General features: G+C 36.7%; 1 protein-coding gene across 2 annotated transcripts in view; it reads right to left on the bottom strand.

Annotated features, from left to right (window-relative positions):
* Positions 1–533: 533 nt before the first annotated feature.
* Positions 534–27253, bottom strand: part of APOB (apolipoprotein B) — a 37862-nt gene continuing 11142 nt past the window's right edge. For both annotated transcript variants that reach the window (XM_014956832.1, XM_014956833.1), the window contains exons 12-29: positions 27090–27236; positions 25807–26018; positions 25214–25451; positions 24490–24666; positions 23988–24179; positions 23128–23295; positions 21738–21949; positions 20901–21083; positions 20561–20682; positions 19763–19973; positions 18316–18491; positions 17992–18179; positions 17585–17730; positions 14910–15286; positions 6386–13966; positions 5494–5608; positions 4480–4663; positions 534–3395 (exon numbers count right to left, since the gene is read on the bottom strand). In XM_014956832.1, the coding sequence (XP_014812318.1) occupies positions 1569–3395; positions 4480–4663; positions 5494–5608; positions 6386–13966; positions 14910–15286; positions 17585–17730; positions 17992–18179; positions 18316–18491; positions 19763–19973; positions 20561–20682; positions 20901–21083; positions 21738–21949; positions 23128–23295; positions 23988–24179; positions 24490–24666; positions 25214–25451; positions 25807–26018; positions 27090–27236 (12456 nt within the window). In that variant the 3' untranslated portion in view covers positions 534–1568. The remainder of the gene's footprint in view (positions 3396–4479; positions 4664–5493; positions 5609–6385; positions 13967–14909; positions 15287–17584; positions 17731–17991; positions 18180–18315; positions 18492–19762; positions 19974–20560; positions 20683–20900; positions 21084–21737; positions 21950–23127; positions 23296–23987; positions 24180–24489; positions 24667–25213; positions 25452–25806; positions 26019–27089; positions 27237–27253) is intronic.

Here is a 27253-nt window from a genome sequence, read left to right on the forward strand (position 1 = left end):
TTTGTGATGCTGAAAGCTCTGAAGAGAAAATGGATTTACTTTGCTTTCTAAGAGATGCCCGTTCTGCTGACAGCCAGATAGGTGTGTGCATACCACTGTGCTTGTCAGATTCTGATTTTAGGGTTAATGTAGCTCATCTGAGAAAAATCATTACTGGCAGATTTACTTGGGTAATAAGATCTGGCAATGGGGATATGAAAGTCATATAGCCCAACTTGCTCTGAGAGCTGGCTAGACTGGTGAGGGCCAGGTGTGGAGGTGGGAGTGTTATTGCTGCAGAAACTCAACGCGGGCTCTCCCGTTCCCAGGACCTGAGCCAGCACCTTTGTGTGGGGCTGCTCTCTGCTGTAGATATGTACCTGCTGCCACACAACTTACCCGTGTATCTGTAAACCAGTGCTCCATTGCTTCATGTATTTAACCAACCACAGCATGGGATGAAACCAGGCTCTCCCTTTTCCATTAATGAACAAGCAGCAATCGTATTACAGACTGAACTGACAGTATCAAAAGAGACATGGACACAAAACTTCTAGTGTCGTTTGTTAAAGAGTTTATTCTCAAAGAGGCAACACCATTTCAGCCTGAGCATGACTGTCTCAAGGACTATCTATATAGTATTCCAACACAGCTGCAAATAAACCATAATAGGTTCACACATTTTCCACTCATAAGTAGTCCTATTTTGTGAGCGAATTCTTCAACATTATTTAAATTCACCTTTAAATCGAGAATTCATTTAGATGAATAGGCTTCAGGCTAGGGGACAGAGGGAAAAAGTTTTTGACTCCCATCATATTCAGTGATGTCAGTGAAACTTTGACAGTTAACTAAACTTGCGGTAAGTAAAAGTTAGACAATTTGATGTGAAACCAGAAATATCACGGGGAAACAGGTAAGAAAACCGTGTATTTCTGAATCATAAATTAGCCAGCAGAAAGAAAACTCATCTAAAATTCTTGGCATCGTTTTTTGAAAACTGTTATATGCATAAATTTACTTTTCTTAAAAGAACATTGGTATTATTATCCACAGTTTTCCAGGAGTCAGATTTCTATTCTATTTATATTTCTATGTTCTTTTTCACTTTTTGATGCTATTTCCACAATTCATTTATTTTTTCTTCATTTTTGGTACATCTATGTTGGGAAGTAGATGTGTTTCCAAGTCATTCTTCAACTGGCTTATGAATGTGACCTTTATCTTAAAACCTGTTTATTCTATGTATTCCATAGCTTTTGTGACTATTTACAATATGTATTGCACATTATTGGCTTCTTCCAACGTACAGTGAAATCAAAGCAAAGACTTCCCGTTGACCTTGACAATTGTTGGATTAAGCCCTATGGTCCAAGTAAAAGCAGCTGTAATGAATGACACAAAAATGTAATAAAGAACTCATTTATTGACTTATTAAGCTTATTAAAATAACCTAGTGTAGATTATTCAGTTTCATTTACAAATTCAGATTCAAACAGTATCTTCCTGAAGCTCCAGTATGCTGATTGCTGTTATTTTTAAATACATTGTGGTAGAAACTTATTACTTCTTCTCTTCTGCATGTCCATTCAGCTCTTCATGCGCTGCTGTATATTTTCCATAATCTGCTGAAGACTCAGTTGCTCAGTGGCAAGTTGTTCATCAATGAATCTTTGCATTTCTTCCCATTTCCTGGAGCCTTGCTCAATGCCTTGCTGAATCAGTGTGCGTGTTAGTTCCACTTTGTTTCTGAGTGCCTCTCTGCTTTTTTGGGGCATTTGGTAAATGGACTGCCAGTCAAATGGCTTGGGCACATCTATTCTAATCTCTCCTTGACGAACAGCGATATACGGCTTTATGCTCTCAGCTGCCATTTGCTCAAACCAACGAAGAAGCTCTGAGATATACTGCAGGAAGGCAGAGTAATTTTCTATAGTTAGATCAATTAACCTTTTGGTCTCACTGATTAGCTTTTCTTGGGAATGACTAAGCTGCCCATAGATCTCCTGGAGTTTTTCTTTGACTTGCTTGTTATGTTCACTGATTTTCCTCTTAGCAGCTGCAGACCAATATCGGATTTTTTCCTGAGCAGCAGATGAGAGCTCCATGATCTTCTGTTTTCCTTTTCCTTCGACATCAGTTATAAGGTCATAATATTCCTGGCTGTAGTTTTCCACCAAGACTCTTACTTGGTCTACCAGGCGTGTAACTGAGCCAGTAAGCTTTACAACATAATAGTTCTGCCAGTCCACTAGTGTATCTATTAGATCCTTCAGCCATCCTAGTACCTTATCTTCCACCTCATAGTATTTCACTGACCATCCCAGTGTAGTTGGATCAAAATATTCCTCCCGCAACGCCTTTACATAGAGGAGCAGCTGGCGCAGCTTTTCTGAAAGGTCCTGGAACATCTTCTGGTTAAGATCTCTAAACTGAGAAATGTATTTTTTAACTTCTTCTGCCAAGGATCTCAGTTTCTGTGCATAGTCCAAAGCCATTGCATCTTTGTACAGCTGTTGCATTTGGATTTTGATGTCTTCAAGATTTTTGGATTGCAAGCTCCTAACCATTTCTTCTACCTTCTGAAAAACTTCTTGCACTACTTGTTTCAGTTGCTTCAGCCTTCCTGCAAAGTCAGCTTCCTGGAGAGTAGCAAATGTCTGCCTCATTTTTTCCTGCAAACGTTTCAGCATTTCTTTAATTTGATCAAGTACATTACGACCTCTAAGAATTGTTTCAGAAGCAGGAACTCTGACTTCCAGCTCATTGATAGCTGCAATCAAGGCATCAAAGTACTCCTGAAGTTTTGAAAGGCATAAATCAGCATTTTTTGCTATGTTCTCTGTAGTCATAAGGTATATTTCTTCACCAGTGTACTTTTCAGACAGGCCAGGGACCTGGAATTTTGTGGTCTTCAGGAATTCAATGGCTGAGTCAATTAGGTGCTTTATTCTCTTGTGATACTCTTCTATTATGTCAATTGTAGCATCCAGAACCTTTGCTTTTATTCTTTGATAGTCAAATTGTTCAGCTTGATCTGCTGCTTTTTGATACAGCTGTTTAGCTTTGACTTTCATCTCCTGATATTTGCCAGAGGCCTCATTGACAGCTGCACGAAGCTGAGCATCTATTTTATCTATTTGTTTTACAGCAAGTGCATATGCTTTGTCAGCATCATTCTGCATGATATTCTTCATCTTTAAGGCGGCAGCACTAATTTCCAGTCCCATATGCTCCTTATGATATCGATTAACATACCTATAGGCTGCATTTGTCATTTTAGGTACTTTTTCTTTTAGACCCAACAGCAAATCTTTGGCAGCATCCTCTTTCCAGTTGAATTTCATTTGAATCAGGTCAGGTTTCTTGAAGGATATCTCACTTTTTAATATTTCAATGTCCTTCTGAGGAGCAGACTGAAAATATAGAACAGGATAAGAAAAAGGTAGCTTTTATATAAAACAAATCTGATATTATTTATGACTGTATTTCAACATTGTCATCCTTAATTTTATTATATATTAGGACAAATACACTACAATCTTTTGTCTACTGTATGTTTGCTCTTGTCTTGAAAGGTTATTTTGGAAGAAATTATATTGTATCATGCTACTTTGTGTTCCTTCAACTAGCAGGACAAGAAAATAACTTAGTCTGGTCTTTTTTAAAATTTGACTGTGTATTAAATGCTTATCATGTCTCATAAATCATGCAAATTACTTGGGAAAATGGACCTACTCATTCTTTAAATTATTTAAAATGAATTCAAAAGGTATTTTCTTCATAGGAAAATATTCAGAGATTTCCTTTTGTAATAATTTCAATGATAGTGATAATTTAGAGTGTTACTCAGAGTAATTAAAGATCCTTGAATGAGAAACTATTTACATAAACAAATTTTCCAGTTTTCAGTAGTAAATTATTTTAAAGTTAGTGAAGTATGAGTTACTTGTAACTCTTAAATTAGTATTTCATTCTGGAAGGTAAGATTTCAAGTTTGAAATTGTTGTAGTATGCCAATAACAATAGCATGTTCTGTTAGCAAATCTAGTTAGGTTTTTAATTCTCAAAACATATTGTAACATAGTAGTGGATTAAAAAAGGCACTCTACAGATGGTCTGACCTCTTCCAGTGGCTTGATTCCAATAATGGCCACTTTTGTAGTAATTACAGGTAGCCTGATGGGTATATGTTAAACTCGATGGGTGGCTCATCTAAAACTGGCTTTGTACTTTCTGCACTTTCAACAGGTGTGTCTTTGGGGTCACAGGAGAGGGCACAATTAACTGCGTGGAGGAGCTGAAACAGCCTCTTCACACAGACACTACTTTTAGTATTGGCAAGGCCAGTGCAGGAAACAAAAACATTAACTACTGAGAGTATACTTTTTCTTCGTGGTTAATTTATGTCTTAACATAAATGTACACAAATTTTAAAAGGGAACTTTTCCTCTGACCACACCTAACCTTTTTGCTTTTTGTTGCTCATATCAGACTTACCCGAGTCCTGTAGTAAACTTTTGCTGTGAAAATGTCAGTGTCCATTTCAATGACATAGCCCAAGGTCCCAGCAGAGGGTGAAGATACGGAGCCAGATAAGCTCCTGTCAGTCTCTTGGTAACGCACATGAACGTCAGTAAAGGTTGGGCTGATGATGTCCAGCGATGCAGTGTTGTCCACGACTCTACAACAACAGTGAACACACAGCTATGAAGGAATGCACAAAGCACAAGCCCACTGCAGTATGTCTAAATACAATACCACCTCTTATTTTATATATATATATGTGTGTAAACAATGCCTTTGTCATCAAAAGAAAATGTAGGGTTTTACTAGCCACATTTCTTAGGATTTAGCCTAATGCATTGAAAACTTCACATCACTCCAATTTTCTTGTTTTAGATAAAACTATATTGAGCTCCGTTGAGAATGCTCATTAAATTAGGACAGCAAAACAAAACCTGTAGCTGTACCACTGTCAGCTTTCTCCAGACTTCTAGAAGCTAACTGTAGTTTTTTCCACCAACACAAGTATAGACAATATTTTTTTATCTGCATTTGTACTTGCCTTTGGAGGCTCTGTCCCTTGGATACATCAACACAACACTTGCAGGTCAAAACAGGCAGTTAGAAGGCCAACTCTGCAATTCCTAGTACTGGTACTTGTGAATAAAAATTACTCTTTAATGGCTTGTGATGACAGAGGGATCCAGTGAAAAAAGCCCAGCCTATGTTGATGGTCAGATCTAGAATTGCTCTGATCATAAAATACTGTGTTTATATCTCAGCAGTTTTCTGAAATGGGGCTGCTGAGAAAGCTATTCTAGAAATGCTACGAGGGAAAGGCTTTCCACCTAGCTTGAGAGGGGAAAAGGCATAGCTGATAATGACAGGGTAGCCACTTAGGTTCATATTAACTACAACAAAGCACTCTGGGGCATTAGAGATCAAAGATACAATACATCACTGGTGATTTTGTTTATTGTAAGTAATATTTTTAGAACAAATTTTTACCTAATTCCAGAAACTGTAAGATCTTCCTTGTAGTTTGCGCTCATGTCACGATGTGAAAAGCTGCCAGTTGTCTTCATAACAAACATGCCTTCTTCATATTTGTAGTTTGAAACAACTGTGAAAAAGATTTCAAAAGTGTGTACAAAATACATGTCCAGTTGTATGTTAGACTGTCAGTTTTGGGGTGTTTCAGTAATATGTAAAATTATGCATCAAGAAACTGAATGCCTGTAATTCCCCAAATAAAAGGATATGAAAATATTTGTTCAACTGGAGTAATTTAAAATTCAATTTTTCTCTATATTTAGAACAATATGGATATAACATTTTGTATTCATGCAGATCATAAATGGGGATTCTAATTTCTTGAGAGTTTAGACTTCTATTCTGATGCACATTTTTAGTATTACTATAAAGTATAGAACTCAATGCTATAAGGACTCCGGAGTTTTCTGAGTTGAAATAATTTTTGAAATCAAATATGCTTAGTTCCTAAGGAAAAAGATAGGTATTTCTTTATCTGAACTGAAACAGATAAAAGGTCAGCCTGCCTTCTCTCCTTTACATGTATTATCTTACAAATAACGGGGCTATGTTATGTTGTTCACAATATATAGTAAAAAACTACTACACAGAAAAGAGATATTTTCCATTTTTTTTTCATGGTATTCCATTATTTATGCATATATCTAGTCATTAGCCTTCAGGATGACTGTGACTGATAATATTTTATGAAAAAATACTGATGATGATGAAAGAAGTATAATTTAATGTCAATGCTAAATAAACAGCAACACTTCAATATATGAAGTCCTGGAAAAAAATAATCTTTAACAACCCAGTATACAGTATTTCCTCCAAAATTTTGGTATATAGAATTTCAGTGTCTTACCATTCAAGTCATACTCCAGGAACTGTAATGTTGAGCTGCAAGTAGAGTCAATGGACTGTTCAAAAGAGTCCTTTTTGTTTGTTAAGTCTGTTCTCCAGGTGACATTGTACAAAGGGGAGGCAACTTTGAAAGATCCAGTCAAGGCACCAAATGATGGGATATAAATTCCAGCAGGCAAGGATATTTTGAGAGGGGGGATCTCAATTTTCTGTTCAGGAATTGTAATTGTAGGCAGGTCAAAATCAGCAATCTTGTTAGCTACCTCATCCAGATCTATGTGGAAACTGCCAAGAGAAATACTCTTTGGAAGAGTGAATTGAGACACAGTTATTTGGTATTCAGGTACTGTCACCTCAAAATATGGTATTTTATATTCTTCTAATGTAATATAATCGGCTCCTACATCCACTTTGGGGAATCTTAGTTTTGGCAGTGTGGGTAAATTGACATCAAATGGCAGTGTGTTTAGGGTCTGTGGAATTTTTATGTTGCGTAAGTCAATGGTGTATGCTGGGACCTGGAGAGTGGTGAAAGGAACTCTGAACTCTGGAGTGCTGAGAACAGGGCTTGGAACCTTCAGGTGTAACTCAGGAATACTGAAAGTGAAGCCATCGGTGAGCTTATTCACAGGTATGGGGAAAAAGTAACCATCGTCGCTCTTTGTGTACACGAGGGATGCTGAACCATTTAAGTACTGTTTTCTGTCAGGGCTGGTAGTGACATCCAACTTCAAGATATCCCATAAGCTCTTCTCAGCAATGGGACACTTAATGTCTTTGAGGAAGTCCATGTATCCTTCCAAAGATCCAGAAATATCAAACTTTGCCTTTGATTTCTCATTTGATAACTGCATATCATGACTGAGAGATAATGACTGAATTTGACCTTCACCCTTCCAGCCAACTTTCTGGTTTGCAGTATTGATCTTCACAACAACAACTTGATTAACTGAGGCTGTGTCCAGGAAGAAATTTGGCTGAGTGGCTTGAATCTGAAGATCTGCTGATATACCCCAAGGAACAAGCTCTAAGGTTGCTTTGCATCTCTGAGCCCCCGTTGTTGTGAAAAGAGGTGTATATCGTGCATAGTTTTTCCCATTGTGCTCCCAGACTGCATAAACACGACGTGTAGATGCTTCTGCTGCAAGTACTTCTTTCATTTCAGTGTTCCAGAGTCCATCTGCTTTGGAGTGAGCCTCAAGCTTGACAGACGACCGAGCTCCATTAGCATTCAGATAGGTGTGTGCATCATGGTCTAGACTTCCAGAAAATGCATTTCCAGTGTAAAATACTCCATCAATGTCCCCATTTGTAGAAGTTTCTACTGATATGTAAGATGTAAGGCTCTCTAAAGCAAGTTTATGAGCAATTCCTCCCTTAGCGCTGGTGCCATATTTAGAAGCATTAAAATCATACATTAATTTTAGCACTGAGGAAAGTGTGGGTTTGGACTTAGTATTTCCAGAAAGTTCTTGGCTGAAATTCATTTTTAAAATTGGTGTGTTGATTTCTGCATTTGTTGCCACTGAAGCTTCCAAGTTCCTCTTTGTGAGACTAATAGCGCTGTCGTGATTTCCTCCTACAAACTTGTTATTACTCAGGGACAATGCTGTGGCCAGCTTCAATCCCCTTTTTCTTGTCAAAATTGTTGAACCATCCAGTTTAAATTGCAGTGCATCAATGACAGAAGAGGATGAGACACTGAGTTGCCCAGCAATATCTGACTGATTGAACAGCCCAGCATTTGCAGTTAAAGTGATCACACTGGATTTAAATGAGAAGTCATAAGTAATGTTCCCCATGGCAGGAATTAAGATGTGGTTTGATGGGCTGTTGATTCTGAATCTAGGAAGCTTTAGAGTGCGTAGATCTTGTGGGACATGAAGGACTGGAAGCTCCAGAGAAGGTAAGACTAGTGTGTAAGATGGTACTGAAAAGCCAATAAATGGGATTGTGAACCCTGTTGTGCTTATTTCTTTTGGGAGCATGTAACCAAAGGCTGGCATCTCAGCAGTAAAAGGAGAAACCTCAATATTCACAATTGGAATGGTGTATCCTGGAATCCTGAAGGTCCTTGGTAGTTTGTTCAGCGATGTCTGTATTTTGTATTTGTCAAATTTTGTTTTGGCTTCATTATATGACTTTGTGAGGAAATCTAAAGCGGTGTTTCTTCCTCTCTCAAAATGCTTGTTGAAGAAAATGATGTATTTATTAAGTGCTTCATGGACTGTTGCTAACGGAAGTGGGATTACATGCATGTCTTTGTTTTTATCATACTGGGCATTCAAATTTAAATCAAAGGATTGTCTTGTTGTCTTCAATAAATCCTTCAGGCCTGCCTGTTCCCACAGTGAATAATCTTTTACCCAAGGAGTTTTGATTCTAGTGAAGGGAACCTGAAGCTGAGGAACGGTTAAAGGAATATTTAGGAAGTCCAGGTTGGCATCTCCATTCATTTGGACATGAGCTTCAATTCTGTCATCGTTGTTGCCAGCAGACATATTATGGGAGTATCTGTACTGATTGAACCTGCCAGTAGCTTGCCAGCTGACCTGCTGAACAGAGGAACTGAGTGCAAAACCATAGTTATTCAGGAAGTCAATTTTGCCAGTCAGTTTCATTGGGAAGCTGATTTTCACATTTCCATCATTGTTTGTTAACAGACGAATTTCAAAAGGCTGTGCCAAGAAGGAAACCTCATTATTTACAGTTCCAGTAATCCGTCCATTGAGCCGAGCATTATGAGAGCCTGTTAATTCTACCCTCATTTCCCCAGGCTGTCCTGTGCCTCTTACATTCAGAACACTACGTCCCACACGCTGTGACTCAATTTCAGACTGAATGTGAAGTATTGCCATACTTAGGAAACCACATTCATATCTTATAGCTTGGTTGACTTTCAGGTACTTATCATTTATTCTGTTGTTGGCAGAAAATGTAATAATGGGGCCCTCAACCCTGAAAGTGGCATGTGAATCATGAGTGCCTTCATCGGAGAAATTAGGAGAAGCCCATTTCCAGTTCCCTTTACCAGTGGAGGTAAATGATATGTGTCCTGCTTCTACCTCTGTTGTCATATTATTGACCAGATCAGCTTGGCTGGAGAAATCAGCTTGTGGAATATTCAGTCTGTGGGAATACGATGTTCCACTCTGCATCCAAATTTTTCTTTGCAGCTTGACCATTAAATTATTCTGTAGTCCTATTGAATTTTTCGTTGTATATAAGTTTGCTCTAGTTTCAGCTTCACCTTCTACCGAAGTTCCTAAAAATACCACTTCATTGGAGTGATCAACTTTAAGGAACTTGTGGTTGACTTTCATGGAATTTTTAAGATTCAGCTGCTTCATCTCAGGGGCCAAGAGACGTGAATCTGCAACAACACTAAAAACTAGGAAGTCTAATTTGGACGTTGTTTGAGCTGAAAGGGAGGTCACGAATTCTGGGTTGTTTGCAGATGTTGTAGTATTATGAACCTCAGCTTGTGCAGACAGTGTAAAGAATGGAGAGGTGACTCTGAAAGCACCAGACAATTTGCCAAATGTAGGGACAGTCACAGTATGTGGGATACGTGGAAGCTGGAACTCTGGTATCTTCACATCAGGAAACTGGAACTCATTTAGATTTAGCTTTGGAACCAATAATTCTGGTATTTGAAACTGAGGCATTTGTATTTCTGGGAAAGAAAGGTCGGAAAAAGGCATATCTCTCATCTTCAGGTCTTTAAAATACAAATCAATTGCTGGCAACTGAAGTTCACCAGACATGAGTTTGTCTATTGTTCTTACAATCTGAAGTTTTATCTCATTCAAGTCAATTGTATAGGAAGGAACTTGAAAGGTATTTAGAACTGTAAATTCTGGGGTAGTAAATTTCATTGGGATTTTCATATCCTTTAGTCTCTTAATGTTTATCTCATAGGAGGGGATATGCAGATCAGTCAGTGGAACGATGAATTCTGGTGTTCGAAATGTTGCTTCCCGAAGACTTCGGAGACTAACCTCAAAGGCAGGTATTGTGACTATAACAGTTCTGATTTCAGGAACTGTAAATCCTGTTTCAACAAACTGGTTTAAATTTTCAGCCCAGTTTTTTAGATCATACTCTTCAGCCAAAGCAATGATTTTCTTAAAAGCTATGTTCCACTGGTCAGAAATGTACATGACAACAGAATTGTAGAATTGGCTTATTTTCTGAAGAAACCACTGGAATTCCTGGGAAATATCCATTTCAGAAATCCTCTCTCGCAGGTCTTCCAGATGTTCATTTACCTTGGCTTTCAGATTAGCAAATGTTGTTGAGTTTATGAGCTCCTTGAACCAGTTAATTATTGCAGCAAGCTTGGTGTCCTGTAGTTGTTCCATGTATTTTGAAATCACAGCTCTAAAATCTTTCATATACTGTTTCAGTGCTTCTGCTTTCTGTGGAAGTTCTAGATTTCTGAGTTCCTCATTTATTTTCTGGGTTACTTCTCGGATTTTGTTATTTGTGTCATCAACAAACCGGTTATAGTCAAAAGACTTCAGCTTTTTAATAAGCACATCAAGGAACTTGTTGATTTCCTTTATCATCATTTCATAATCAAAGGTTTGCACTTTCTTAACAGCATCATCAATAAAAGCAACAACTTTATCAAAGCATGACTTCACATCAATATTTTTCAGGTATGTGGTCATTTTCTGGACAGTTTCTTTAATTCTGTACTGGTTAAGCAGTTCTATCATTCTGTCCATTAAAAAATATACCTGCTTATCAATTTCATATTTTACAATCAGTTTGTGCACATGACCTCGGAAAGCGCTGATCTTCTCAGGTACTTCATACTCCTCCATCCAATTTAGAATAAAGTCTTTGATTTGTTCAAGAACTTGATTAATTTTTTCTATTGGTAATGAAAGCTTCAATTTTTCCAAAACTTCTTTAGTATCAAACATTTTAATCTGTTGTTTCAAATTTTCTGCAATGCGTCTGACATCAATATTCTGAATCTGAATCTTGAGTTGTTCTAAGTTTTCCTGTATTCTAGCTGTAATCCTGTACTCATCATCTACATTTTTAATCCAAGCCAAAGTGCTACTTCCAATTTTGGTAGGATAATATTGGCGAAAAAAAAATTGCAATTTTTGAATATTGTCAACTACAGTCATTCTTATGTTATATTTGTTATCTAGAGCTGTCATTGTTTCAACGATTTGGTCAAGAAGCTGTGCAATAAGCGCTTTAATGTCATACTGCTCGTAACGATCTTTTATGTATTGCTCAATTTGCATCAGATAGACTTGCAGCTGAGATAGTATTTCTTGAAGATTGTCCATGGCTTTTTCCAGCATAATTTGCAGATCATCAGATGTTATTCTGTAGTCCTTTGTGAAAGCAACCAAATTATTTTTCATGCTGCTTACTCTGCCTTTCATATCTAATTTGTCCATGTAATCATTAATGTGCTGTGGGAGTTTATCCAAAGTTGCCTTGTATTTCCTCATATGTTGCTCTACATTAATGTTCTTCAGGTAACTTTGTATGGCCTGCAGTGTGGATAGAATGGTTCCTCTGATTTTTTCAAAGTAAAATGGCAGATGTTCCAAGAATGGTAGGTTAATAACATGCATGTCTTTATTTTTGTCATACTTCACAAAGCCAGAGATGCTGAATTCTTGAAGCTCTGACACACTGCCCCTGAGACCCAATACATCAATTAAATTAACTTCTTCAGCTGTGAATGGTAGTGTGACTGATGTATCCATTACAGAGAGATCTGCCAAACCTCTTCCACTAAGTTCCACGCCGGACTTCTCTGCATCATTGTAAGCACTGAGATCTTGTGAATACACATTATTGTTTAGCTGACTTTTCAATTTCCAAGCACTTGACTGCTCTGATGGAGTAAAAAGCATATGAACTTTGTTATCAAGCAGGGTAGTGTATCTTCCTCTGGACTTCAGGCTATGACTGGTAGATCCTCTGTAATCATGGGAGAAAGTGAAAGCAAGAGGCTCTGCTTTAAACAGGAATTTGCTGTAAAGGTCTCCGGTGTGTTCACCCATGGCAATCAGCTTTCCGTTACCATTGGTGTGTATGTCAGCAGTGATAGAAAATGGGGCCATGGTGGAGCGCACAGCATTGCTGAAACGGAGAGATTTGGAATCACAGTTTGTGTTCATGGTAACCGAGGAAGCAAGTCCTGCCACGTTCAGATTAACTCTGTGACTCACTGCTGCGCCTTGAACATTTGCAACCGTATCTGTTTTAAAGTTTGCAGCTAGCTCAGCGTAGGTGATGGTGTAGGTATGCCTTATTTCATCTGCTCCATAGGCTCCTCTGACATTGCCACCCAAGTTCAGCTTCAGAGGCTCGAGGAGCAGTTCTGCCTTGTTGGAAACCTCTGTTTTAGTGTATTTCATGTTATTGCTCAGTTTAGCTGTGAGTGAGGTCGGCTGCAGCTGCAGGTCAAAAACATGCTTGTGGAACTTGTCAAAGCTGAAACTGTTGTCTAACTTTGAAGCAAATGTCAAGGATAAGCCAGGAATATTCAAGTCATTTGTGTACTCCAACTTAATCTCTTTGAAGGATCCTTGCAAATTATTTGAAAACTTGAGTCCTTCTCTGTTAACTCTGAAGTTTAAAACATGTTTGCTGTCCATGCCCAGGAGGGTGCTCTGATACTCACTTCCCAGCGTTACTTCCGTTAGACTTACTCTTCCACCCAGGTTGAATTTTGCATTGTTTTTACCGTAGCGCCCGGAAGAGGAGAGTGACATGGAGCCTCCGGCAGTATCGAGTTTGGCGTTCATTTCGCTCTGCATTGCCAGAGGACTAAACTGCACGTTTGTGGTTGCGCTGCTGGCTAGACCATACTGATTTACATTGAGGGACGACTTGTGTGCAGCTCGATTCTTCTGATCAGTCACGGAGATATCAGTGTTGAAAACAAGATCCTGGGAATTGAGAGAACCTGCAAACAAGGCATAATACTGGGTTTGCTTGTAAGAGGCTTGGTACTCGGATCGAAGGGCTGCCATCTTCTTTGACAAAATTAATTCAAGCTTATTGACACCTGCAGTATGTCGGTACCTCCCATTTGTTTCAGATGTAATTTTCATCTGGCTGTTTTCAAACTTCAGTGAAGCTGTGTTCTTTAACAGTCCGCTTTGTACATCAGAAACTGAAGTAACGGAAAATAAATCATCACTGTATCTGCCGGATATCTGATTGGTAGCCTGAAGGTAAGAAGAATCCAACTTCAGATTTGATTTTCCTTCTAAAACTCGCCTCTTTTCGTTGTATGAGCTTGACAGAGTGTAAATGCTTCTTGCAAAGACAGAAGCCACTTCCAGCTGCCCTTCCATCTTGACATTATTGATATTCACGTTATTTGTCTTTTCAGAAACAATATCACCGGAAAATGAAAGCTGAGGACCCAGAGTACTGGAAGCCATAAGTGATATGGTGTAGTTTGCAACTGTGCTAGGTTCATAACTCTTTGACCTGGCCAACTTAAAAGCTGACGTTAAGAGTCTGTGATTCAGGTGATTTTCATATGCGCAGGTGAATCCATTTCTACTATATGATGCTTCTCCAGAACCTGAAATAAGGAAAAGAAGACAAAAGGTAATGGTGTAATTTATACCAATTTTGTCTTTAAGACTTTGTCTGATGCCACTAAGCTTTTATGTTACTGCTTGAATTACAATTACCATGATACCATTTTGCTTTAAAGGCCAAAATGTTTTGGTAAATCCTGTCTATTTCTGTAAAATCCTGCATATTTCTGTAAAAATTGTAATTATTTTGATATTTGTGGCTAAAGTTTTGACACAGGAATAAATTAAATCTAGTTTACTAAATATAATTATGTGAAATGACAAAAAGAAGATGGACTTTCAAGAATAACCCATATCTAACATTCCTGGTTTTTAATGTTTTCTTTACCATGTTTCATTTATGGTGCGGAGTTTAGAAAAGACTGAAGTTATCTTGTCCTTTTGCAATTTGAGAACTCAAACTGCTATTTTAGAGGAACTGACTTAAAAATACTAGTCTTAAGACCTATCTAGTATGAATCCGGGATATAATCCCGCTATATAGTTATGGCAGAATATGGACATATATAAACGATTAAAAACCCCAAACCATCTACACAAATATATAAAAACAGAGTGAGAAATAAACTGTGGATATACCTACACATACACCTACACACGTGATTTTGAAAACACTTGACTTGTCAGATACACAAATGTTTGTAGAATCATACCCTCATGTTTGAATGACTTTTTCTTCAGTAGGGAATATCTAGGAAAATGTGGACCTTAAAAGTCTTTATTGAATTAAACCGACTTCACCGTCAGTGCCTGAATAAACAGACTCACATAATATCTTTAAAAACAAAGAGAAAGTGATTTGGGATTATATGACACCTTTCTTTAAATAAGCAACAGGAAAAGGAATGCGCTGTACCTGATACATGGAAAATAAAGTCGTTAAAGCAGTTTTGCCAACACTGCAGTATCAGCACACATTCTTACCTTTCACACTGTAGGAAAGTAGCTCAAAAACTGAGTCAGCGCTCGTGCTATAAGTAGTCCTTATGCCGGTTGCTTTCTCCGTGGTGGTATTAGCCAAAGCGTACGCTGCTGTCCAGTTGTAATAGTTGCTGTACAAACTAGCAGAGACCTCTAAAGCACCAAGTAAAGGCACACGAAGAGGATAGGATTCTGGAATAGTAAATGTTGGGATTCTGTATTCCTGAGATGGCACACTTATTCCCATGGACTCCATTACCAGAGGAGGTGTTTTAACAGTCTGTGGCACCCTTATTTCATGGGATGATCTTCCACCAAATGGTAGCGGGATATTAATCAGAAAACTGTCCTTATTTAAGTTGTATCTGATCCGGCCTTCACTAGAAAATAAAAGTGACTCTATTAGAAACTAAGTCCATAAAGCATACACAGCATTTTCCATGATTCCTACTATTCCCATGATACTGAGCTTACTCGCATGCTTATATCAATGCCCTGTCTTTATGTTTAGGGAGAAATGTAATGATCATCTATTATTATCAGCATTTTTTAAGCTCTCATCTATCAGAATATACTGAAAGCATTTTCAATATCAGTGAATTCTGCCAATGTTTTTTCCCCTTATTTCATAGTCAAAGAGACTCATAGGTCAAGTAGTCCAGAAACACATTCATTTTGTAAGACCTTGCATTAGGATTCAAAGGTTCCTGATTCTTTGTTCAGAGCTTAACTAACTTTAGCTCCCAGGTGGAGAGTGTCATTCAAGGGGCATTACATACACTAGTTTTATGAATCTTGTGTTTGATTTTCTACTCTGAGAATTCAAATCTCCTTTATGAACATTAATGAAAAGATGTATTGACATGAAAATGATCCTCAGAATGAAGGAATTTGAATGAAAGTAGCCGACGCAGGAAAAAAAATCCTCCAAAAAACCTGCTGCACTTGTGCAATGTGGCATGCTGAGTACCAGAAAAAAGCGATTATATTCTTCTTTAAAAAGGCGATGTATTCTTATAGAAATGTATGACAAGTCTTGTTAGTATTAGATGTTATAAGAACCTAAATTATAAAGAATTTCTCTTTCTGATGATAAGCATTTCAAAGTTTCATCCAAATATTCAGCATTTATTTTATTCTCAATAAAAACAAATAAAAATCTAACCATTTGACCAGGAGCTAGGACTGGAAAAAATGGATCGTCAGCTGAAAAGCTTGTGGGCAAAAAGTGTAATTATGAAAAGGCAAAACAGGAGGAAAATTAGCCTTAATTTGTGCATGAACAATAAACTGGCAAAGATGTTTTTATTGTTTGCCTAACTGGTCTTTTATATTACAAAATCTTTTTTACACTTAGAGCTACATCCTAAGATGAAAATTAAGGAAACATTTTTGAAATTTGTTCCTTTACATCAATTGGTTAAAAAGGCAAGATCACAGAGCAGTAGAAATTCCTATTATTATTATTATTATTATGTGCACTGCTGATAAGAATATAGAAGAAAAAACAGTTTTTTCCTTAGTTATACTTAGCTTAGGAACACAATGGAAGCAGTAGAGATGTGTGTCATTAACATACAATTTCATATTACCACACTGAAAGCTAGTACATGGAAAAACAGTGCTAAGAGAGAGAAAATGCAGGACTCTTCTCCATCTGCTTTTGTAATCCAATCTTACACTAGCTTCTGTTGTCCATTGCATTTATTTCAGCCATCAATATTTCCCTAGCTCATGGGAAAATTACACAGATATGTTTCTCTTCATTACAGTGGTAGCTATGGGTGTATTCTGAAGATACCACCAAACAACACTGTTCCTTGAATCCTTATGCATAGGCAGAGCAGCAGTGTGATGTGAACACTAACTGGCAAGAACAATATGTGCTAGGAATTGTAATGAGAGCAAATCCTGGCAGGTGAATGAGCATTTTAAAAATCTAGGTCCACTCTGGACAACTTACAGTCTAATTTCCTAGATACACTATTTATCTGCCTTCCAATCTCTCTTTTTCCTTGTCAGACCCCATGTTTTAGAAATCTTTAACATATTGGGTGATTTCTATCAAATTTGACAGAAGGATAAAAGCCTGAAGGGTAATTACATTCATGCAAGTTCTGTGAAACTCTCTATTAGGTGGAGGAGATGGGCCCAAACTAATGCAAGCATCCAGTCCATATGTGTACAACCGTGGCTTGTGTTGCCTATGAGCCAGTGACAAGGTCAACCCCTATGTGTAGGGGAATGGGAAGAACTATCCAGTAGAACTGCACAGGAAAATGTAGAGATATTAGGGTTATGGCCAAAGACAAAAGGTCTGTAGGAATGCAGCACACAGACCTATGGGAAGCTTGGCTTCGTTAGTTCTATGGCTTAAAGATTATTCAACACTGTATTTTTGTTCAGTTCTCATTACTATATAACACAATACTTCAGAATATATTAATATACTGCAGGAGTAACTGCTGAGTCAAATCTGTATTAAAGATATGCACCATTTCCTCCATATAATTTCATCTCTCTGGTCTCAAAATTCTTTGATATGATTCCAATTTTATGCTAATGTTTATGGTAATTCCAAGCTGTTTTATAAAACAAAGTAAAATAAAATAACACAACAACATGAACAAATAACTATTTTGAGTTTTGTGTGTGACTATTCTAATTTCTCTCCTTACCTTTTCAGGAAAAGTTCTTCAGGAATAGTGATCACAGGAAGGTTAATTTTCTGAATGCTCAGTTCCTGCAGCCCACTAAGTTTGTCTTGCAGAGTCTGGGCGTAGGGGACATCTTTTGACGCCTTTTGCAGCCAGGTGTTGGTTGCCTGCAAAGAGGAGACAAGTTTTTCAAAGTAAATAACAAGTGTTAGGGCTTCCCAGTAAGTTATCTGAAAGCCATTGTAACTATCCATGTACTGAGCCCTAGGCATCTGATAAAGTGCCTTGATCAAAGTTGGAAATATACGCCTTATTCAATCTGATGAGTGCTTTTACAAGTAGTTCCCATTTTGGCTTCCATGGGGGAGGTGAGAATTCACCAGGACTACGTGGTCAAGCTGTAATATCTACTGTAAGTTGAAACGTACCACGATAAATTGTGACACAATATGTCTCAGTGTCATATCCGTATGAGCCACTTTCCGATCCAGCAGTTCATTGGCATGCTTCTCTAAAGTCCTTGGGTAGTCTGAAAAGTCAACTGGGAAGCCAGAAGACATTTTTTTCACAGCAGCACTGGCGCCTGAATTCCACTCTAGCTCAACTTTTTCAGAATCTGAAATTCATGAATTGAAAAGAAAAGGGTAAAATTAGCAATATTCTTATTCTATTTAGGGATATACTATAAACTAATGTTAACAAGATGCATAAATTTATAGCTTGCACACGTGGATCATGGTTTTTTTCCCTACCATATCTGAGAAGAACTCTTTCTGAAACTGAGTTTCCGTGAGTTGTTGCAGCAGAGCTCATCTGAATATATCCTTTGGTTGGTGAATAATTAACTAATGCTTCAGTTCTAAGCTCAGTTTGCAGGCGAGGAATAGAAATGGTGCCTCTTAACATTGTCTCTTCCATTCCAGCATATCTGTGGAAGCAAAAAGTAAATGTGAATACAAAACATTTCACTCTAATTTTTCACTTGTGCTCCAGGAACAATTTCAGCATCTAAATCAATAGTAAAGGTATAATAGATGTTATAAAAAAATAGATTGAATCAAACTTGTAAACTCTGTTCCAACTCATTGAATGTTTTCAGCTTCTGCTAGTTTCTTTGGCAAACCTACAGTAAATGTGCAGATACACACAATAAGAAGTCCGTATTAATTCCATAATATTGAAATAGCTGGAAATATGTACCTGTCTTGGTAAAGTTGTACCTGAACCAAATTCTGAACGTCTTACTCAAACTGAATTGGTTACTAAAGGATACAGACTGTGGCCGTGAATCACATAGAAACAAAACACTTGACAAAATATATTATGCCACAGGGCTTCATTTTCTTTTATTCACATTTATTTTATATCTCTGTAACGTTGTTGACTTGAGCAAACTTCTAATATTATGTTAGTGCAAATGAAAGGGAATTGAGGTCCCTGACATCTGTCCAAAGCTCCCACTGATATCAGAGGCAATTCTGCATGAACAGCAAAGACAAAGACTCCCTGGGGCACCATCAAGATCACAGAATTCCATGGAAGATTGAGGTTTATTAAAGAATGTGATCAACTCATTTCACTATGGACTTGTGAGGCAGACAGTTTTAGAAACCCTGGCAGGCTGAACATTTTTGTTAGCTCCCCTGTAGATGTTCCCGGAAATATTCTCATCGTGAAGCGTGGGAATTTTTACAGGAAGCTCTCAGTTATTTTTGGTTTTGTTGCTTATTGAGTGCCATTAGATTTCTTCATGGGGAGATGTAATAACTTTTTTTTAGAGCCAAACATAACCAGTAAATGATAATACCTCTCTGAACAAACCTCGCCTTGTTTATATCCTTGGATTATCACACCTGCAATAACACTAGTACAATGTCATTCTTGTAGTCATGTGTGTGCAAACATGGAAGAATTAGCTCAAGGAAGTTGTAATACAAATTATATACACACATATAGTAGGAAAGATCAGTTGGTGTACTGAATGTATTTATTTGATGTATACGTGCTGGATCACAAATGAAATATTCAAGGGTTTTTAGAAGGGTTTGAATGACAAGTTTTTATGTCTCTCTATATAAGCAATTACTCCACAAGGGGATAACATTTCCCAAAATGCTCTACCTTCAATAAAACCTTCAGCTATCTTATTCAAAGGTATCTGTAAAAGCTTAAGTGTAAAGCTCAAGTGTTAAGAGTTACCTTATCTGCCCAGTAAGAGTAACTTCAGAAATCTTCTTGTTGTTAAAGTCTAAGACAAAAGTATATGCTTTCTTCCCAGAAACGGATTCATCAGTAATTCTGAAGTTGGTACCAAAGTCAACATCGATGTCTGGAATGTGGACATCACTGGTCAAAATCTTCCTGTCTCTGTTGTACCTGAAGGTCAGTGTGGCCTCATGTTGCTTTACACCTGGAAAATGTAATGTATTTTGATTATTCAAAAGTATAGAATCTGTTTGGACTTTTCTTAAAAGGAGAATAAACCTGAAGATCTAAAGCAACCTTAGATGAGTCTGAATCAAAAACTGGGTCATCTTTTTTTCTTCTCATCTTCTAAACTGACCATGGGCTCATCCGTTAATCCCATCGCTACATTTTTAATGTAAACTTGCCATTCCACAGATTCTCCCTTTGAAAAAATTGCCATTTATGTAGTTCTTCTCAATTTTTATGCTTTCTTCCTTATTTCATCAGAAATGGTATTTCTCTTTTGCTTATATAAAACCCATTAAATTCTCTCCTTCCTTGCTTCCATTCACCAACATCACACTTTTATTTAAACCATGGGTAAATAATTTTTTGATTAAATAATCGGCCTCTCATAATGAAAATCTTGCACCGCGATCGCATATATGAAATGAAATGCAAGTTAAAGTGTGACAATAGTATTTTATTTTATACTATAAAGAATTCTATTATGATTTATTCTTACAAATCTCTTTTACATTAAATGACACAGTTCAAAATTGAGATAATATTTCTTTTTCAGATTCTTACCTTCTGCCTGAATAGCAAACTTTAAGGTGTCTATCAGGTCATTTCCCTCTCTCTGCAGGTCATAGTTTGCACTTGCAGAGTATTCCTTCACATCACCTGTGGATTCTATTTCAACTTCAAATCTAAAGAAAGAGTAAACAAATGTTTGTAAATAACTATTTTGTCCATGACCACAAATAGAAGAAATCATATAGTTCTCACTAGCTCTCTTTCTGACCTGCTCTTGTTTTTAAAGATTTTTACAGGTAAGCTTTATGTGAGGGGGTAGCATAGATACTAAGCCCTAAGAGGGAAAGCTAGTTAACACAAAATAAACATAGTTAAAGCTAATACGACTTACTTGGATTCTCCAGTCAAGGGATAATATGGAGCTGCCTCTGTTGCACTGGCATTAGAGTACAATAATTTGCTGCAGAGATTTAGACCAGCAAAGAAAGGCTTGCAGGAAGTCCAGGATTCTCGGTTCTCGATCAGAGGTGGAATCTCTTCAGTTTTGGCTGGAGACACCAGATGTAGTGTATTGCTGGAACAGAAAAGCCATTTATTCCCAGGACAGGTGTTCAGACATTTTTCAGACAAGTTTATTTTCTTAATAAAAATCACTTACTAAGGTATGGCCTTTATGAAATAATATTTGGTGATTAAATGATCAAGTGGTTTATTATTATAAGTATCATTATTGATAATTATAATTCTGTCTATTGAGCCATTTACCCTCTCTAAAATTAATGTAACGGCCTTTATGAAATAATATTTGGTGATTATCAAGTGGTTTATTATTATAAGTATTATTATTGATAATTATAATTCTGTCTATCGAGCCATTTACCCTCTCTAAAATTAATGTAAGTAGTTCATTTAAATTAAATCTAAAAATACGCACTATTATAATAATTTTATGTGAAAGAAAACAAAATAAAAGAAATGTTAAGAGTCATTGAAAATTTCAGAAAATAGTGACAAATTAGAGAATCTGTAAGCCTTGACTCCCAGTTGCCACTTATCTGGGCTATTTGTTTATCTTACAAAAGAAGTTATCTCAGTTTTACAATGTCTGGGATTTTTCTGAACTGAAAATTTTTCCATGCCTGCCCTAGCCTCTCGATTCCATCACAACAAAAATCAAGAAGCGAAGGGAAGAAAGTAGCCTTGAAAGTTTTCATTCAGTTTTCATTACCTGATACTGAGAAGCTTTGTTGGAGTCTTCGGAGCAGGGATGCTGAATTTCAGCTGTCCAGCTTTCAAACTAACGTGTGCTTCAATTCCAGACTCATGGAATATATTGGAATTCATCTCCACGCCACTTCTAGCAAATTCAGGCATGTTTACTCCCAGGTGTGTGACAAACTCAATTGCTACTGAAGGTTTGGCAATGAGTTCTGCTTGCATCTATTTAATAGAAACAAAATGGTGCATTTATTTGTCCAATACACTTCTTCCTGGTTTTATAAAACAAATGTAGTATTCCTGATAATCTACAGGTAGGGTTCATATAACTGGTTTTGCTATTCAAAAAATTTGATTACCAAGTCACATAAACAGAGGGACCACATAAGCGGTAACTGTAATGTAACAAATCCAGCAAGATAACACCAAGGAACCTTACCTACTTTCATGTAAAACTACCCATGCTTCAGAAAGATTTTGTACTTGAAGCTACTTGCATGTATTTTTAAATCTGAAGACAAGAGCCAGTTTTCCATTGTAAAAAAATAAAATAGCAATTTTCAAAAACAATGAGTAAACTATTTGACAAAAAAGAAATGAATCCAAGACTTGAATTTCTCTAAACAGAAAACAGCTTATTTTCAAGCTTTTGGTTTGGCCATTACAGTAGGGAGAGAATAAAAAATTCTGGAAAATATTCCAAAGGTAACTAAAAGGCAACCAGCACTAAATTTGAGGGCATTTTTTAATTTTTACTTATATAGTGCATGTGATGGAAAATTAAAAGTTTAGATGATCTGAAACTATTGAGAAATTTATATAAAATATTGACTAAATTGGAGAAAAATAGTTCTTAAAGCTGGAAAAAAATGCAAATATTTAATTTGATTTTTTTTAAAATTTTTACCGGATAATTAATTTTGTGTCATTTGTTCTTTAATTGTTACAATTTAAAAATGTTTCCTTTCAGATCAATAAAAGTTTCATTTAACTCAATTTTCAATATTTCTTTTAATTGAAAATAAAAATTTTCACTTCTAATTGGCAACATTAATTTTTTTTATTAACTGTTTCATTTGAACAGGAAATTCACATGCTGTATCTTTTGCACTATTCTCATTTGAGAGCAGGAAGAGAGAAATATAGAGAGATTTAAAGGATTATTTTTGAAAATTATTAAAATACTTTTAATTCATAAATTTTATTATGTCTCATACTTAATTTATTATATGTATTACTTCTTACTCTAAGGTAAATGTGATCCACAAATTAACTGGAGACATCCAGTAAGTTGTTTTTATAATTTGAAGAGTATTTTTCTGGTGTTACAGTTTTATCTCTAAATGAGATAGTAGAGTTATAGGAATAGACAAAATAAAGAAAGCTGTTTTGATGCTTACGCTTTTTTGATGAAGCTTCACAGCTACTTTGGCCCCAGGTGTCGCTATTCCAGACAAGGCAAACTTCAGCTGCAAACCTGCTCCAGTTGGAAGCTCAAACTCATTGTCCATGAACATGTAATGGACAAATAAATCCCTGTCTACACCTTTTGAGATGGCTTGTGCAATCTGTGAATCAAATAAGGAAATGAACACTAATAAAGCTACACTTTGGAATACATACATTTCATACTTTAAAAATTGATCAAGGAATGATTGTAACCGTATAATCAAAAAATTAAATCCATATAGAGCAACTAATTTCTACAGATTCCTTGCTTCAAAAAATGTATTAAAGACTGTTTATTAAAATCTCAACTTAAAATGAATAATAGATTTTATCACCTGCCTCGATACATACAGATCATCTACCTTGACACACACATACGAAGGTAAATTGGTTTATATAACATGTAACAGAAGGATTTTACCAAATATTCCTAAACTGTACTACATCTTGCTTTCTTTTAAAGATGATGAATAATTGATTAATATGCATTTTAATAATTAGAAATTTAGGACTATAACATAATGGGCAACACTAAGATTTTGAGCATAGTTCCAGTAAATATCTCAATCATACAATAAGATCTGAGCTTTTCCTTTTTCTTTCCCCTCACCCTGCTTGGCTACACAGGAATCTTCATGGGTTTTTCAGAGTCCTTCAGACTAATCTGGATATTTTATTTTAAATAATTTTATTTTCATTCTAGTATCAAATATCCATTCTTTACATCATAGATAAAAACAACCTAAATCTTAAAAAAATCTTTTTGAAAAAACATAAATTAATAATACATATTGGTGCATCAGAAACATACCATTTCGGGAATAGTCTGAAGAGTTTTAATGCTCTTTAAAATCAGGCTTCCTAGCAACTTGAAATCGTTGAGTTTCATGTACCCAAGTTCTTCTCCCAGGATTCTCAGATATGCTCTTCCTTCGGGAGCTTCCTTCTTGCTCAATTCTTTAATCAATTTTTCAAGGTTAAGTATTACTGCTTTCATGAGATCCTGAAAATTCAGTCAGAAAGTAGTAAAACAGATTTATGAGAAATCTGTAAGGTTGAGAAATCTAAGAAAATTTCTCTGAGAAATCAAAACCAGTTACTTAGTGAATGTCAGTTAATCTGCACGCACACTTCTTACAAATTTGTCTCCAGACAAAGGCCTCTCCCACACAAAGTTAAGAAGAAAACAAATAGCATTAGGGATTTCTGTTTTAGCTTAGGAGAAGGCTTATTTACAATAAAGAGGGACGTGCTATAATTATTTTGTAAAGATAGGAATGCCGTGCTGTGCAGAGAATGTTTTCAAGCTGTACCTGTTCCTGCTTGTCATCCGGGGAGTAACCAAAATAGTCAAAAAGTGCCTTGGAGACCTGCTCTGGCACTCTGCCGTCAACCCAGTACAAGGCCTTGCTTGCGGTGTCCGGGAAAAACCCCTTCTCTCCAAACAAAGCTTCCAGTGTTGGTTCAAACCCCTTTCCATCCAAGCCAAGCTGAAATGAACAGGACAATGCAATAACTGAGACAATTTCCCCACTTCTTTGGAGCTTTGCAACAAACAGACTTCCTGGGGAACAAACAATGCATTTAAAGTTTATCCTACAAGTCTATGATTCTGAAGGAAAGATACAGAATACTAGGTCTTACAATTGGTTTTATCTCTGTGGTGAGGTCCAACAAAAAACCTACACACCAGCCATATCTCACTTAAAATCTACTATGACTACTTCAGTGTGCCAGTAATGATCCATTAGCATGAAGTCAATTTGTTACAGATGGGTTCATTTTACCCTAGCTGAGGCCTTTAATAACTCCAACAGGGTCGTCCATCCAGTCAGTGGCAAGTGACATCACGTAACGGATGGCTTGCTCTAAAGCCCATTGAGATCAAATGAAAGTCCCCTTGTAAGCATAGTGATCTTTAGACTTCTCCCAAAGCTTGTAAAAACAATACATTATTCAGAGAAAGTTGTTATAAGCAAACAGAAAGGAGAAAGAAAACAGCTGAATACGAGCAAAAGTTTTGGATAATATTTGTACCTCAAAGACATCGCTTGGGCCAAATCCATACACATTCAGGGTGGTTTTTAGCATAGTTTCTTTAGGAATGTAGCTGCTTGGATCAAATACCACATTTCCCTCTACTTTGGCAGAGATGGGATCAACTCCAGGTACAGAAACTCTTTTGGAGACCTGATAATTTTGTGAGAATTTTCTGAAATCTTTGGCTGTTGGAACCTGGTTTCCTTTCAGAGCTTCTTCAACTCGGCTTTTTAGACTAGGAAAGAGGATAGCAATACAAATGGGATTAGTATGAATTCCAAAAACACATTTAGTCTCAGTTGAGGGATTTTTGGTGTCACTTCCAGACATTCATACAACTGAAGTGATTGTAAATGGCTAGCTCTCTGCACATATTAGCAGTAAAAATAAGACTTATGGGCAAGACTGTAAGCTGGCTCTGCTCTGACAAAGCCATAGATTTACTCAGCTGATGTGCTTGCTCAAACAAAGAAAACAAATATGTGGTCAAAAAATCAAGCAGAAAATGCACTGCTAAATAACTACCACTGAAATTATTGTCAGAACTTTGTTCTTCCTAGGAGACCAGTATATAACTAAATTTTACTTACTCTTCAATGCCTACTTCTTCAGAGTCTAGGATGTTGGCAATGTGTGAGGCAACAAAGCTTTTCACTTGCTCGTTCTTCTCCTTTGTGAGGACTCTCAAAATCTTTGCGAGATCACTTGGGGAAGGATCTTTCATCAGTATGAGATATGCTGCTAGACGTTTGTCTGTAGGTGCATCTCCTTCTTGGAAAGCTTTCAGAAGTGCTGAACGATCCTATATAATTAGAGAAAGGTTTGTGCTGATGAGCTGGTGGAGTAGATAATACCGTTAAACTCTTTTGGTAATATAAAGGGTGAAATAATTTCCAGGATGTCATTTTTTTCAGGACTACATAACTTTCTATACCTTATTTCTGTAACTGACCAAAAATTTTTCATTGAAGCTATTTTCATAGAGCTTCTTTTGATAGAAAATGTCATAGAAATTATGGAATGATGGTTTTATTAAAATGGATTTCCTGTATCTGACAGGTGACTTTTTTGTTTAGAATACTGAGTTTTGATTGTTGGGAATCAGAAGTGTCCAGGTTTGCAGACAAATTCTCAAATTTTGGGAAAAAGATCATTCATTTTAAGAAAAGGAGGTGATAAAAGTCTGCTGCTGCAGAAAAATTAAACATTGTTTGAAAATAAATAATAATTAATAAATTAAATGCTTGAAATTAAACTGAATCTGAGGAGCTCCAGGTTTTTTCAGGCTCCCAGACTCGTTAAGCCTTGTCTGGAAACAAGAGCATGTCTTTTCAATTAGAGACTTAGAGATATTGAAACTGTTTCACTGTACTAAGCTGAAGTGCTCTGTATAATGACACCCATTCTGTAGGAGGTGCTTTAATGTCACTGTAATGTCACACGTAAATCTAACCAGTACTATTAATAACAAAGACAACAAAATGCCAGTATAAAATAGGGACCTGATTTTTTCTTAGTTAAATCCACTCAAATCTGTAGCAATTTTTCAGTTAAACCCACCTTTAACTAAGTAGAACTCCATTTAAGACACTCTAACAGAACAGATCCTAACTTTCTATTTAAACGGAGGCTACCTATACAAAGCAATGACATCTCAAAGGAGCAACACCCACTAAGTCAGAAGTCCGAAGAACTTCTCAAGCTTGTGGATGGAAACAAAACTAACTAAAGGAATTCTAAAAAAGCTAAGACATCTATAAGGGAGATAGCAAAACTATGAAATAATAAGAATGTTTTTGCCTATTCGATAACTTCTGTGAACAGTCAAGGTGACCTGAAGACAGTTTATCCTGATTCTTGTAACCCAATTTACCTCTTCAGTAATGGTCATTTTCCTGAAAGCCTGGATGGCGGCTTTCTGAACGGAAAGTGATGCAGCTTCACTTCTCATACATGTCTTAAGGAAAGATTTCAGGTTGGGTTTAGCTTTCTCCATTACTGCACCCATGTTTCCAATAGCCTGTCAGTGATGAAAAC

This window comes from Calidris pugnax, unplaced genomic scaffold, assembly GCF_001431845.1.
Source record: "Calidris pugnax isolate Ruff unplaced genomic scaffold, ASM143184v1 scaffold171, whole genome shotgun sequence".
Lineage (NCBI taxonomy): Eukaryota > Metazoa > Chordata > Aves > Charadriiformes > Scolopacidae > Calidris > Calidris pugnax.